Below are 15088 nucleotides of genomic sequence, written 5' to 3'. Positions count from 1 at the left end.
GAGTAGTTGAGCCACACACAAAAAAACTGACAGATAGATAAAAATACACACTGACATGAATAAATGAGTAGTAAATACTCACAACACACACACTGACATGAATAAATGAGTAGTAAATACTCTCAACACACACACTGACATGAATAAATGAGTAGTAAATACTCACAACACACACATTGACATGAATAAAGGAGTAGTAAATACTCACAACACACACATAGACATGAATAAAGGAGTAGTAAAGCCGCTAGTATATATTTATTCCAGATATAAGTCCTGTGTGGGAAACACTGTGTCTATAAATGTTTTATAGAACCGATGAAAAGCTCGCCTGAAAATAGAAAAATTCAAACAATTAATTTTTAAAAGTAATTCATTAAAAAAATCATTGACAAGGTCATAATTTGTGGCTTATTTGTTTCTAGTCATCTATCTATAAATTTTGCTTGTCTGTCTGTTTGTTTGTATCTAATGTTTCTAATCCATAATATTAAATAGCTCTTTAAAAGTGTCAATATAAAGATATTTTACCCGTACGCTTCAGCTACGCATCTTGTTGAATTCTCACTGCTAAACACGTGACATGCGTATTCTTGTACGCAGGGTGACGGATGCTAAAAATAATTTTTTAAATGTTACACTTACAACTAGCTTCTTTTTATACATTGTGATACGTTCAACTCGCGAGATCATTTTCTTTTTAAACTCTTCATGAACGTTTTTACAAGTTTTTTGTTAGTCTTTTAAATGGTTGAAATTATAAAATAATATTCATTCATTCATAATCAATTAAGATCAAAAGTAATTCCTACATTGAAATCTCAACAATTAACTGAAATTATACCTTCGTAATAAAAGCAAAGTATCTGTGATCTTTAGGATGGAAACCACAGAAAGTTACATTTTTCAGATGGAAGAAATATTCTTGGTTCGGATCCCCGCACACCTTATCCTGAAAGTGTTCAATATACAAGCGGTCAGGAAAAAAGAGGTCAGGATACAAGAGGTCAGGATACAAGAGGTCAGGATACAAGAGGTCAGGATACAAGAGGTCAGGATACAAGAGGTCAGGATACAATAGGTCAGGATACAAGAGGTCAGGATACAAGAGGTCAGGATACAAGAGGTCAGGATACAAGAGGTCAGGATAGAAGAGGTCAGGATACAAGATGTCAGGATACAAGAGGTCTGGATACAAGAGGTCAGGATACAAGAGGTACAAGAGGTCAGGATACAAGAGGTGAGGATACAAGAGGTCTGGATACAAGATGTCAGAATACAAGAGGTCAGAATAAAATAGATCAGAATACAAGAGGATTTGCCTTGCAATAGGTCAAGTTCAGGTGGTCAGTAAGATGGTATATATAACAGAAAAACGTTGCATGCTTAAAAGTTCATAATGTCATGTTTTTATAAATGAATACTACGCACCCCAGCAACTGTTTTGTTCACCATTTTGATTCCTTTCTCTCCTATTTCAAGTACACATGTATTCTTTTTATTCATTTGGGCACTTTTCTTTACAGCCTAACAACACAAATATATTTCTTTTTAATTCTTATTGTTCGTTATATATTTTTTTACGTTGTTACATTGTTATCATTGTTACATCATCATCATCATCATCATCATCATCATCATCATCATTATTATTATTACTATTATTTATTATTATATTATTATTATTATTATCATTATTATCTACAGTGTCTTTCTAATGGTTTGTCTTTTTTGAATCGGTCTATATTATTATAAACACAAGGTTAATTTATTTGAATCTTTTATTTTTGAATTCCACAGGTTTGGACATTAGAGAAAAGATATCAATGATCTCCATTCATCATCACTTTTTGCTTGCTTGAGCTCTGTTCAAATTGAGCTTCATTCTTCTGAAAGGCACCGGAGGTGATGAACAGCTTCCTTCACATCTTCTGATTCCAGAGACTCTGCAAAGGACTCCACGTGCTTCACAGTGCAGAACTCCAGAATCAGCAGCCCAAAGGCGACAAATCTGGACTCTTTGTTGGCCAGGGATGATCCATCATTTAACTGATAAATCTGTTGTTTAACTAGTCTTTTAAATACTCCATTAGCAGAGCTTAATAGGGTTACTCATACAGATATTGATGACCTGAAACATAGTGTGGAGCCCTTTGCAGAGTCTCTAGAATCAGAAGATGTAAAGAACGCTGTTCATCACCTCCGGTGCCTCTCAGAAGAATGGAGCTCAATTTTAGCAAAGCTCAAGCAAGCACAAAGTGATCATGAATGGAGATCATTGATATCTTTTCTCTAATATCCCAACCTATAGGATTCAAAAATGTAAAATATAAACGATTTAACTTTTTGCTTATATTAATATATAGCGATTTAAAAAAGACCAACCATTAGAAAGACACTGTCTATAAAATAAAATTAGACATTCACATATATATATATATATATATATATATGTTGCCTATAGCTTATAACCTGAATAATAACTTGAGTTCCTTTATGCCTAGTACATCTAACACTACCGAGATATTCAAGAATATATCTAAATATTCAAGATATATATCCAGAATATTAAGAATATATCCAGGATATTCAAGAATATATCTAAATATTCAAGATATATATCCAGGATATTAAAAAGTTGTCGAAAAATTGACATATGAAAACAAAAACTGTCAGAGACTGTTCAGATATTGAATGAATTAGAGCTGAAGAGGCTTAATAAGGCCCATTAAACCTGTTGAGTAGGGCAACATTTAATTAAATATAGCATTTACTCTCAGAAAAGGAATATAGATGCAATATTTCTTATAGATCTGGTTTAACATGGACCTGCATAAATAAGTTTTTAAATTAGCTGGTTTTAATGAAAATCTGTGCACACCAAAACCTAGCCTTTTATAAAGGAATGTGTATTTAAAGCTTTATATTGTTATTAAGTAAAATGTAGGAAAGTATTATTTAACAAATTAAATATCAAATAAAAGAAAAAAAGGACATCTAGTAGACGAAGGTTAAAATTACTATTTTTCCTATTGTTTTTTTGTGTGAAAATTGAGACTAGACCTCTCATTCACAATTTTTAATTAGTGCGATATGGAATATACAATAGAAAAAATTTCTATGGTCCTGCTCACCTCTCCTTTCTCTCTTCTGCAGCACTTGGATCAAAATCATTATATTCTACATCTACCACATGCGCTTCAGGAAATATACCCTGCAGACCTGTACGCAGGTTTATACCTTAATCAAAGATAATATTTGTTTATTTTTAGCGTAATTTTTAGACAACTACAGTATCTGTAACGCTTACAAACTCAAAAATGAAGCCTGTTTTTAAATAATTTTTCCTCTCTTTTTTCGCAAACAGTCCCTTTAAAATGTTTGTTTACCTTCACACCAATAATCCTCAGCTTCCTTCTGAACATAAACAGGATCTCCGATATCTATCCCGATCTCATCATGATGCCTCGGAACAAACCTTGTATAGAAAACAAATAAAAATGTTTTTATTTTTTATTTTTTATTGCCTATGTAGACCTCTATGTGTAGGATCTAGAAGCTCTATTGCCTATGTAGACCTCTATGTGTAGGATCTTGAAACTCTACTACCTATGTAAACCTCTATGTGTAGGATCTAGAAGCTCTATTGCCTATGTAAACCTCTATTTGTAGGATCTAGAAGCTCTATTACCTATGTAAACCTCTATGTGTAGGATCTAGAAGCTCTATTACCTATGTAAACCTCTATGTGTAGGATCTAGAAGCTCTATTACCTATGTAAACCTCTATGTGTAGGATCTAGAAGCTCTATTACCTATGTAAACCTCTATGTGTAGGATCTAGAAGCTCTAATCTATTTGCTGCTGTAGAGAGGGAAGGAGATATAGGAGATAGTATAGAGTTTAAACCTAGAAGATATTATATATTTATATTGTCCAATGTTAATGAATATTTATGTTCCCTGAACTATTGTATACCTGGTTCCCTGTAAACTTGTCTAGAATGTTCCTCTGGGGAATGTGAAGTAGAATTCCCTGAATCTATATCCCCTCCTCCTCCTCCTCCTCCCCCAATATCCTCATCCTTATCTACTAAACATCATAATAGAGATTAATGAAATTTCAGATATTTCCTTTCAGCAAACAAAATCAAATCAATTATAAGATAAAGGAATCAAAAGATTTTATATAATTAATCCATAAGAATCTATAAATTTTTAGTGGTAAAACGAATCAATCCTTTATTTATAGTTATTGTTTTATTTTTTATTTTGTTACTCTTACTGTTGACTAGATGAAGGAGAAGGGCAGGGGGTAAACATGAACTTTCAGAAGATTCAGCTATACCACTCAATACATCCCTGAACAGTTTATATTAGAGAATTCAGCTATACCACTCATTACATCCCTATATAGTTTATATTAGAGGATTCAGCTATACCACTCAATACATCCCTGAACAGTTAATATTAGAGAATTCAGCTATACCACTCAATACATCCCTATATAGTTTATATTAAAGGATTCAGCTATACCACTCAATACATCCCTGAACAGTTTATATTAGAGGATTCAGCTATATCACTCAATACATCCCTGAACAGTTTATATTAGAGGATTCAGCTATACCACTTAATACACCCTTTACAGTTTATATTAAAGAATTCAGCTATACCCCTCAATGCATTCCTATATAGTTTATGTTAAGGGATTGAGCTATACCACTTAATACACCCTGTACAGTTTATATTAAAGAATTCAGCTATACCACTCAATGCATCCCTATATAGTTTATATTAGAGGATTCAGCTATACCACTCAATACATCTCTGTACTTACTTTTAGAGAGGACAAAACAATTTTGATAGAGAATAAATAAAACTATTTATATCTCATTCGAATACATTCCTATATAGTTTATATTAGAAGATTCAGCTATACCACTCAATACATCCCTTTATAGGTTATATTAGAGGATTCAGCTATACCTCAATACATCCCTATACAGTTTATATTAGAGGATTCAGCTATATCACTCAATACATCCCTATATAGTTGATATTAGAGGATTCAGCTATACCACTCAATACATCCCTATACAGTTTATATTAGAGGATAAAGCTATACCACTCATTTCATCCTTATAGTTTATATTAGAGGATTCAGCTATACCACTCAATACATCTCTGTACTTACTTTTAGAGAGGAAAAAAAAATTTAATAGAGAATAAATAAAACTATTAATACCTTATTCGAATGTTTTTGTCAGAAAATTATTTTAGAAATGTCATAATTGTCTAAATAATAGTTTCTATTCTCTAATATGTCCAAAAATGGTGTCTGAATGTTATTGTACATATAATGTCGTAGAAATATTATTGTAGAATTAATGTTATCTCAATGTTGTTGTTTTCGGCGTGTCTTTGTCTTAATAACGTTGGCTAAAGATGCATGAAAATATATAATGTTTTGTCTGAAACTAAAATATATATTTGTTTCTATAGTTTTCTACTAAAACACAATGCAGATGTGTTATTTAATGTAGGAAATTTTAGTAAAACTTTCTTTTTTTATTCGATCCTAACCTAAAACTTCATACATTTTCATGCTTTTAATTGTGTCATTTTTAACATTCTAGTTAGCACGAAGTGATTTAGAACTCATTTTGAACCCATTTTCACCTATCAAAGAGACTGTTTTGTTTACTAAAGAGGGGATTGTCCGATTTACAATGAAACATTTCTAAAAAGTGTTTTATTCTGTCAATTTTCTTTATTTTCTAAGATAAAAAAGAAATCCGCAAGTCACTTGCATACAGGAACCACAATTGAAAATGATCAAGTGTTAGTAAGAGGGAAAAGTATTTCTTATCCATAAGACAAGGGTTTAAAGGGATCAATTGTGAAAAAGAAACTCCCCACTTCTTTAAATAGAGAGTTATCTGAAATTACGTCAACGTTATTACACCTATTACACCTGACTAGGAGAAAGGTTTTATGAATCCTACCTTGTTAGTTGATTGATTGATGAGTCTAATTGTCTGAAAGGATTGGTACTCGTCTTTGGCTCTAGAATAAATCAGCTGCAAATTTTTATTAGGTTAGAGAATAGTTTGTGGCATTGTTTTTACCTGGTTTGGGTTGGTCGACTACGGATCTAGTTTCCCAAGATGGCGTCGCTGCAGTAAGCTCATCAAATAGAGTAGCGTTCTGTAGCAAACCTTCCAAAGCTGAATATTTTAAATAAATTATATTATTAAATATTAATTTGTTAAAAATATGTATATTCTAGATATATCTGGTATTAATCAAAAAATAAAATATGAGGATTGTATTTATCATATCCAAAAGTATACTCTACGTAAAGATGACCAAAAACAAACATATATTTTTGGCAAATCCTAAAAAATTCATTTGTATTTCGAATTATATTTGGGTTACTGCGCATTTGTGTAAACTGTAAACTAATAATAAAAAAACTACAGAAGGCAGTAAACTTCAGCTAACTGTTATATTAAATGGCTCGACTTTTGTAAGAAACTGGACAACATTGATTGAAAGAGAGTAATTTCGCGGATGAAAATATATAGAGGATAAGAACCATTATAACGAAAAGAAATACAATATTAAATAAATATAAGATTGCTTAGATATCATTTTCTCATATCAGAATTTTATTAGTCCTAATGTATGTCATTTTTCTATTAATAAACTTACGCTTTTTGTCCTTGGGTATATCCGGTAACTTCCGCCGTTTTCGTTTCTTCCTCCAATCCTCGTCCAGGTTTAACCTCATATCAACCTCTGCCTGGTTGAGGCCGGCCTCTGCCTGTTTAGTATCACCATCCTCTGTATTTCGGTTATCCTCAGCTATAAGGCTTTCAAACATACTTCTGCAGAAAAAAATGTTATAATAGAATTTCAATTCGCAACATGCGGAAAAATAGCGCTAAACTTGATCTTCAGCTATCTGCATAAAATAAGAATAAAAACTCATTTTTAACATTGTAAAATGTTCAACAAAATTTGTTCAAACCTTCCTAAAATTTTATAAAATGTTGTTGCACATAGAACCCCGTCAGTCATAAACTCACAAATAAATAAAATTGCCAAAACTTTTTGGCTGAAAATAGATTTAGTTGAAAGAATTTTCATTGAAAACTCAAAACAAAAATATTTAATAAGTGACCTCTGTAAGAGGACTAACCTTCCCATCTCCAGTATCCTCTCTCTATCCTCGGATGTTATAATCTCGTCTGGGTCAATATATGGGTCAACCTCCGACCCAGGACATTCGGGGCTCATGTCAAATTCGTCAAATTGGAGAAAATCAGCTTCTAGAATATAATAGATTTTTAATGCTCTGCAGACAAAATTTAAGACAAAAAACGATAACAATTTAAAATTTTGAATCCAATATAGATTTAAAGGGTATAAAAGTTTTTAATTAAAGGTTGAATTTGACATTTCAGCAACTTGAGTAAATTGTATACCTTCATTGTCTTCTTCTAACTCTAGGCTGTACTGGGGTTCTAACGGCTCAAGCCTAGATACAAAATATTATTAAACCATTTTCAACCTGAATCACATATTTGCTCTTTTTTACCAAATTTATTTTGTTTTATTTTATTTTTATTTTATTTATTTTTCAATTTTCTTTTCACATAGCTATCTATTCCTTTTTAATTCCGCCAATTCGAATTTTCTTTTAATATTGTTATAAGTTTGATCTTTAAAATTCATGAGTTTGATTTTTTAATGGCTTGTTTGATTGTACAATAAATTGTTCTATTAATCAATAAATTATTCGATTTTTTCAATAAATTATTCGATTTTTCGATTAATTGTTTGGTTATTCAAGAAATTTTTGCATCAATATCAAGTTATCAACATTAGAAAATTTTTGCATTCTCATTATTTATTGGTAATCCTTTCATTTTTAAATTTAGATTTAGATCTTTTTTATCTATGCTGAATATGTATTTTTCATTTGAACCGTGAACCATGTCACGCCAAGTTGACGCCAAAGCGGAATTGACAATTAATACTCAAATAAAAAAAGTACCCAATAATAAATAAAAAATGATGAAACGGGTTCGAAAGTGAAGACTCACACACCATTAACACAAAAAAGTTATAACCCTGATATTCCAAAAATATATTATCCTTACATTAAAGATTAATGATTTAATAATCATTATGAAATGTATTTTGATAAAATAAGATAATTTGAGGGAAAAGATGACCTTGAGTTTGATATTTTGTATTCTGAGTCTGAATCTGAACCAGTGAGACCGGTAGAATCTGACCCATGTCTCAGTGACTTCTCAAGGAATTCAAAAGTTGGAGATTCTCGCCATTTATCTCTGAACATATGAAAAAATTATGTTCAAATAATTCATGATTTACAATAAGTATGTAAATATGTTTTGACAAAATTGATATTTTTTTCCGTTTTAGATAAAAGAGTTTGTCCATCTTATTTTTAACAACTTGCAGTCGCAGCTTTTCTAAAATAACCCTTTGATTGTTCCAGGCCTTTACATCAACAAAATGGTTGGTCCAATAAATCTGTTCACCCAGAAAAAATAAAATGACTACATCTCTTCAGATTTGAAAGATATTGTTATTTTTGTCACTATTTGATTAACAAAAGAAATTGTTTCAGAGAATTATCAATTTCTTTAAAAAGTTTTTAAAAAAAATCATTGATTAACTAGATGCTTCTTTTTCAATATATTTATTATTTTATAAATTTTCTTGAATTATTCTATAAGCTCACCTTTGTAATTTATCAGGCATCCTTTTATCCTCTATATAACTCCTAATATAAAATTGATCACAATTGTTATCGTAGATGAATTTTTTCACATTTCTTGTAATCCTCGAACTTTACCTATATTTTCTGTTTTGTGAATGATATGATATATTGGTGTTTGTGTATATCCAATATATTTCCTGTATATAGTGTATAAGTGTATCCTATTCTCTCTGTACTTCCTGAATACTTCTTATATCTACTCCTTTAGCCGGAAATTAAAAAAATATCGTTAAAGAAAATTCGAGCGGAAATTTAATTTTTGAGGTCTATGCATGCGGATGCGGTTAGATTGTAACCATAGACAAGATAGGTATAAAAGAATAATATAAATCTAAAAATGTACTCCTTCTATAACCTCTATTCTAATCTTCCTGTACTCCCTGTGTAAAATATACTTTACTCCATGTGCTACATTGACCAGAATATTTCATTGATTTTTTATTTGAAAGATGGATCCCATGTCAGACTTTGACATCCGTCTTGTGTTTACATTACCGCCCAGAAACGGTACACTGCAAAACAAAAGACGCGTACACCTCTGAAATAACTTTTCTTGCCTTATAACCTTGGTATCACCTAACTGTATACCTTTCAAGAATGAAGTTCTCCCGTATACCACAGAGTCTTTCTCCGAACTCAACCTGAGCAAAGAACAATCAGAAGAAAATATTGTTTTTATGCAATATTTTCATGCAGGGTTTAATGGGAGAATGCACAACCGGAAACCTTTTTTATTAAATAAATGATGCTTAGCAAAGCTACCTCGAATGTCGATAAATAAGAAAATTATAAAAAAGAATTGGGTAATGTTGCAAATAAAGTTTATTTGTCTGATATCGACTTGTGCAAACTTAAAATTGCCCAAATAGATAACACTTGCAATAAATCTGCAATATAATAAAAAAACAAAAACAATATAATACACTTTGTCGTAAAAATTTTAGAGTTTTACCTTTCTCTAAAATTAAAAAGGATGTGGGGTTGGATTTCCTCATTACGAAGGGATAAAGAGGAGGGAATCCAAGGTTCCCCCCCCCTCCTTCAAGGGATAAAGGGGAGGGAATCCAGTGTCCCCCCCCTCCTCTGTTCCGTTAAAAAGATCTTACAGGTTGGACGTGCAATTTATAATCATGTCTATTAGTTAGGGGCCAATCATTTTTCAAAAGTTGCATGATCCGAACCAGTAAAGGGATTGCTTGGTGTAGTGTTTACTCGTACCAGCCTGTCTAGTGTTCCCAGTATATGGTTGCATGATCCGAACCAGTACAAGGATTGCTTGATGTAGTGTTTACTCGTACCAGCCTGTCTAGTGTACCCAGTATATGGTTGACCCAGCGCGTTTTATGCAACATAATGAGGCGGGCGGAAAAATTGTGATCTATTGTTCTTTCCATTTTGAATGGGTGTTCTTAATCTAATCTGACAAATTTAGACCCGAACTTCAATTATCCGTAAAGTAATTTTTTTCATTTTTCCGTTTTTTACCCCTCCCCACACGACGAAATTATAAAACGATTCCAATAATACCAAAGAAAAATTATCCAAGAAATCCATTTATATAATATACATATAAAGTTACTTAATTTGCTTTATATATATATTTATATATATACTTTGCTTGTCTGCCTGTTTTTATCCAATAGACTTCTAAACAGCTGAATGATCGGGCCCTTTTTTATGGGACCTTACATGACCCAAGGAAAGGTTCATGGATGCCCAAAATTGCAAAGAATGTGTGTCCAAAAGTTTTTGATTTTTGTAATATTTTGAAAATGCGCGAAAAGTCTTATGAAATACGCGAACTTTTTTGTCTTTATTGTTGTATATTCTACACAGAGAAGATGCTCACAGATAGAACCACAATAAAAAGTTAAAATAGATGATTGGCGCAAATCTCCCTAAAAGCCTAGTTACTAAGAAAGCCCTCAAAGACACTGGTGTTGTTAAACATTTAACTCGCTCTCTTATTAAACCATTATTTGAAAATTATGTTGCTATGTAGTTGATAAATATTAAATTTCTTTGGTTAAAGTTTATAGTTTCAGATGTGTTTTATGTTTTTTTTTTTAAACTTTATTATCTTTATTTAAAGGGAGAGTCTGGCTAGACATGGTAGTTGAGCTGAGAACGCAGTATTGTATTGAACTTTTTTTGGGATTCATTTGAGACCTAACAGACGTTTTTACGGTGCAGATTTGTTTAGCAAGAGCTCAAATTCAATCTTTAACATACACGTAGGCTGTCCATTGTGAATTGAAGATTTTGAAAATAAGTTTCTTAAAAAATTTATTAATGAAGACCACGAAAAATGCAACAAAAATTCTACAGTAAACTAATTAGTTGTTTAGGAACTGCAGTTGAAAAAATAAAAATTAACTCCTATGACCGAAATTAAGTAATTTAATTTAGTTATCGGTTCAGGTAATGTCTCATTGTTTTTTGACATTAGTTTACTGTAGAATTTGTGTTACCTTTTTTTGTCCTCGTTATTGAAAAAAAAACGATTCTCAAAATCATCCCTCCAAAATGAACAACCAGTCAGGATTTTAAAGATTGAATTTGCGCTCCTGAGATGAAATTTAAAGAATTTGAGCCGCGGTTTAAATCCGCCAAAACCCGGTTTAAATTTAGCCGCCGTCTTAAATCTTGAAACATTTGATACAATTTTAAGTGGAACCAACCATATTTAAGCCGCGTTTTAAATTTAAACTGCCGCTCAAATTCTTTAAATTCGGCCATTGCTGAACAAATCTGCACCGTAAAAAGTCTAAAAGGTCTCAAATGAATCCTAAAAATGTCTCTACAAAACTGTATTCTCAGCTCAACTACCCTTAAACAAGAAAACTCGTTTGTTTTTCGAATTATTACCTTTTCTAAGAAAGATTTGTTTTCTTCTAGCGGGGTGATAGCATGGGCCAACCTGTATATATATATATTATCATGTTTACAGAAAATATCTAGACATATGTTCCTAATAATAAGTATTTGTCTGCAGTTTATTTCTTTGTTTAGATTTCAGATGAAAACTTATAAACCCCTTTGTCTCAAATTTTAATTAGGGAACTCAGTAGAACCATGTACGGGAATGTTCTGAGTCAGGTTTAAATATTCTAAATTAAGTGAGCTGACTGTCATAGAGGAAGAATAGTTTCCATCTCTGGGTCCATAATATCTTTGGCTTGTCACACTAGCAAGGAAATTACACTAAAACTTGTCTATGCATGATACATACCTATGATATTTAATGTATCTATAGTGTAAGATATTCAGAATTAATAATGATATTGTAGTATTAAATTAATTTAAACTATATAAGTAAGATCAAGGGAAGATAAGAATGATTATGGGTTAAACCATGATATATATTTTCTAATTTTTCTAAGCCTTTTTCGATACTTTTTGGGATATATTTTGTATACATGATAAATACAAAGTACATACATCAGTAGCTTGGGAACCCAGTTTTGCCAGGATTTTTTCCTGTGGTTCGATTGAGTTATCTGATCAAAATTTTGAAGAAAATCGGTCCAGAGGTTCATGAGTTATGATCGGACTTCCAAACAAACATACAGCCAAGCAGCAGAGATTACACCACGTGCATACCATGCAATTATATATGATAAGCGGATTTTAACAATTCATTTTTCTTTCATTTACATTATTTTATCTATATAATAAAGTTCTTAGCTCATTCAAAAACCAAATTCCACGGGCAACGCCGGGGACTTCAGCTAGTCTTATTATATAACAATATTAGAAAAATCTTTTATCCAGCTTAATTTGATATACCTGATGGGTTTTCACTGAAAAAAAGAAACATGATACTTAATTCAGATAATCAGTGAATTCGATACCATGATAATTCTTACTTTCTCATTTTCTCATTTTTAGAATCCAAAAAACACATGTACACAAAGTAAAAATGTTGAGTTTTCAAAAAGGCTATTTACGTTAGAAATATTTTCCTTTCTTAATTAGTTCATGAGAGTTTAATGAAGAACCTGAATTTAGTTGAACCAAGTCCAACTCTTGTTAATTTGAATCAATTTTAGCTTATTGTTTCTTAATACTTTTCAGTTTTTGTTATCTTAAAAGTATTCAATTTTATGTTCGATTTTCAGTGGCGTATTCAGGCATTTGTCCGAGGGGGAGAGGGCTTTAAAAATCTTTCCAGGGGGCTCAGCACCCGTTGAGGCTTGGAAACCCTGGAAACTCCTTGGAAACCTCCAGAAAAACCTATGGAAACTCCTTGGAAACCTCCTGGAAACCCCTGTTTTAGTACGTACGTATATGAGAAGGGTGGAGCAGTGAACTGCTTAGGTAGAAAAGGATTCAGGGCTGAACCATCTTCAAACTCAAGTTCTATCATTCTTCTCTGAAATTAAATTTTCAAACTTTTTCCGATCAAACTCAGATTTTCTAATCCCTATATCTTTGAAACCTGATGGTGTAAACTTGTAAGATCTACGACACTAGGTTGCAAAGATATATGGATTAAAAGATCAGGGTTGTGGCGAAGACTCAACTCCTTTTCTTGTCCGACCCTTCATTGGTCTACCATGGTAAATGTATCTAAAAAAGAACTGGATTTTTGTCACAACTCTGATTTTCTTTTCCCTATATCTCTGCAACCCGATGTCGTAGACCTTTGATATCTCAAACTATGAATTCTTTCAGATAAAATTTTCTAAGTTTAAAATATCAAAGATTCAAGCAATCAGGTTTTAGTGTTTGTGTCAAAAACTCAATTTCTTTCCGGAAATCTGAGTAATTCTTAAAATAATATAATTCGATCAAGATTTCCGGAATAAGAATTGAAAATCTTCTCTATTAGGGACGTACAGTGGTAGGCGATTATATCATTACAATTGTTAACAAGCTTTTTTAGAATTACAAGTTTACAAGTAACTAAAGATTAGCTTTATTAATTGACAGCTTCTCTTGACTTAAATGTGCATGTATTTTTTAACTTAAAAAACAAAATGTTTTCAAAGATGTATTCATAATTCAGAAGTTATTATTATTATTATACTACACTTAAACTTTATCAAGTATACTTTTAATTGAATTAAGCCTTAAAATATGCAATATGCATTAAAATATACTTTGCATACTATTCTCAATATATCAAGCATATTTATTCCAGCTTAAGTTTTGATATTATTTTTAAGATTAGGGTGAAAAGTATAGAAACATATAAAAACAATTTGAACTTTTGAAAACTATAGTCTACCTCTCAAATCCTATCTATTTTCAAAATGTTTGAAATTCATGGTGGGAGTCCCCCTTCCACATTGAAACTTTGTTGTTTTTTTTTCGGCCCCCCCCCGCTAAACACTATCATTTTTAGAAATTTTCAAAAAACCAATAAAAATAATAAGTTTCAGTCACTAAACACAGCTATTTTCAAAACATAATTCAAAATATTTCAGAAAATTTTAAGTATTTCAGATAACAACGTTAAAAAGGTTTAAGTGAGATATCTGGATATTATTAGTATAAACAACGTTATCAGATATAATGCAACTATTTCGCTGTATCTGTATTTCTAATTTGTATACTGATAACACTGTGAGTTCGTCTCTCAACTATCTCAGAAAGTATCCCCCCACCTCCCTTCACCCCCTCCATTCCCCCCCCTTAACCTCCTACCGATGGTCCAGCCTCGCAGTGGACTCTGTAACCAGCTGGTAGGGCAGCTTTCAGGGCGGTTTCTCGTACACTCCAACATCTTGGGGGTGTGACGTTTCTGTAGATTCTGTCTTTAGGGGGGGGGGGTCACTTTTTTTGTAGATTCTGTCAGGGGATTTGTATATTTACGTTACACATGTAGTGTAATTATTTAAAACAGACGGATAGTATACGACATTGTGTTCGGATTAGTATGATTTTTTAAAAATATTGTTTTAATCATTGACTTTTCTGGTTTTCATCTAATATTCTGAAATTCAATATTTAGAGTTTTTCTTTAGATAAGTATACAAACAGCACGATTTTTTTAGCACATTCGTTGTAACTATTTTGTAGATACCATTTAAAGAGTGTTCGCGAAAAATGAAAAGAGGTATAGGTTAACGGCGAAAAATTAGCGCTTTTTATCGCTACAAATCTTACTTCTATCTGTTGCGTCTATAAGGAGAAAATGGTTAAAAACGACTCATATCGAAGAACGTATGTAATGCAACATTCAACTTCAATCTAATTCCAAACAAATCATTCAGATATTACAACCAATAATCATCGATAAATTTTCGACGCATACGTATATA

At 31.7% G+C, this 15088-nt stretch overlaps 1 protein-coding gene across 1 annotated transcript; it reads right to left on the bottom strand.

The window, feature by feature from the left end:
• Positions 1-239: 239 nt before the first annotated feature.
• LOC111714653 (uncharacterized) lies at positions 240-13190 on the bottom strand. The gene is made up of 20 exons (XM_023489802.1): positions 13106-13190; positions 11688-11739; positions 9408-9460; positions 8781-8822; positions 8245-8364; positions 7492-7544; positions 7206-7335; positions 6716-6891; positions 6130-6228; positions 6007-6067; positions 4284-4360; positions 3978-4091; positions 3815-3908; positions 3390-3478; positions 3135-3240; positions 2473-2539; positions 1432-1527; positions 845-952; positions 532-614; positions 240-331 (listed from the first exon to the last, which is right to left on the bottom strand). The coding sequence occupies exons 1-20, from the start codon at positions 13186-13188 to the stop codon at positions 259-261; spliced, it is 1776 nt and encodes a 591-aa protein (XP_023345570.1). The 5' UTR covers positions 13189-13190; the 3' UTR covers positions 240-258.
• Positions 13191-15088: the final 1898 nt, after the last annotated feature.

The sequence above is a fragment of the Eurytemora carolleeae genome, unplaced genomic scaffold (assembly GCF_000591075.1).
Source record: "Eurytemora carolleeae unplaced genomic scaffold, Eaff_2.0 scaffold793, whole genome shotgun sequence".
In the NCBI taxonomy this organism is placed as follows: Eukaryota; Metazoa; Arthropoda; class Copepoda; order Calanoida; family Temoridae; genus Eurytemora; species Eurytemora carolleeae.
The sequence above is the reverse complement of the archived record's forward strand: the minus strand, read 5'-3'. Positions and strand labels throughout refer to the sequence as shown.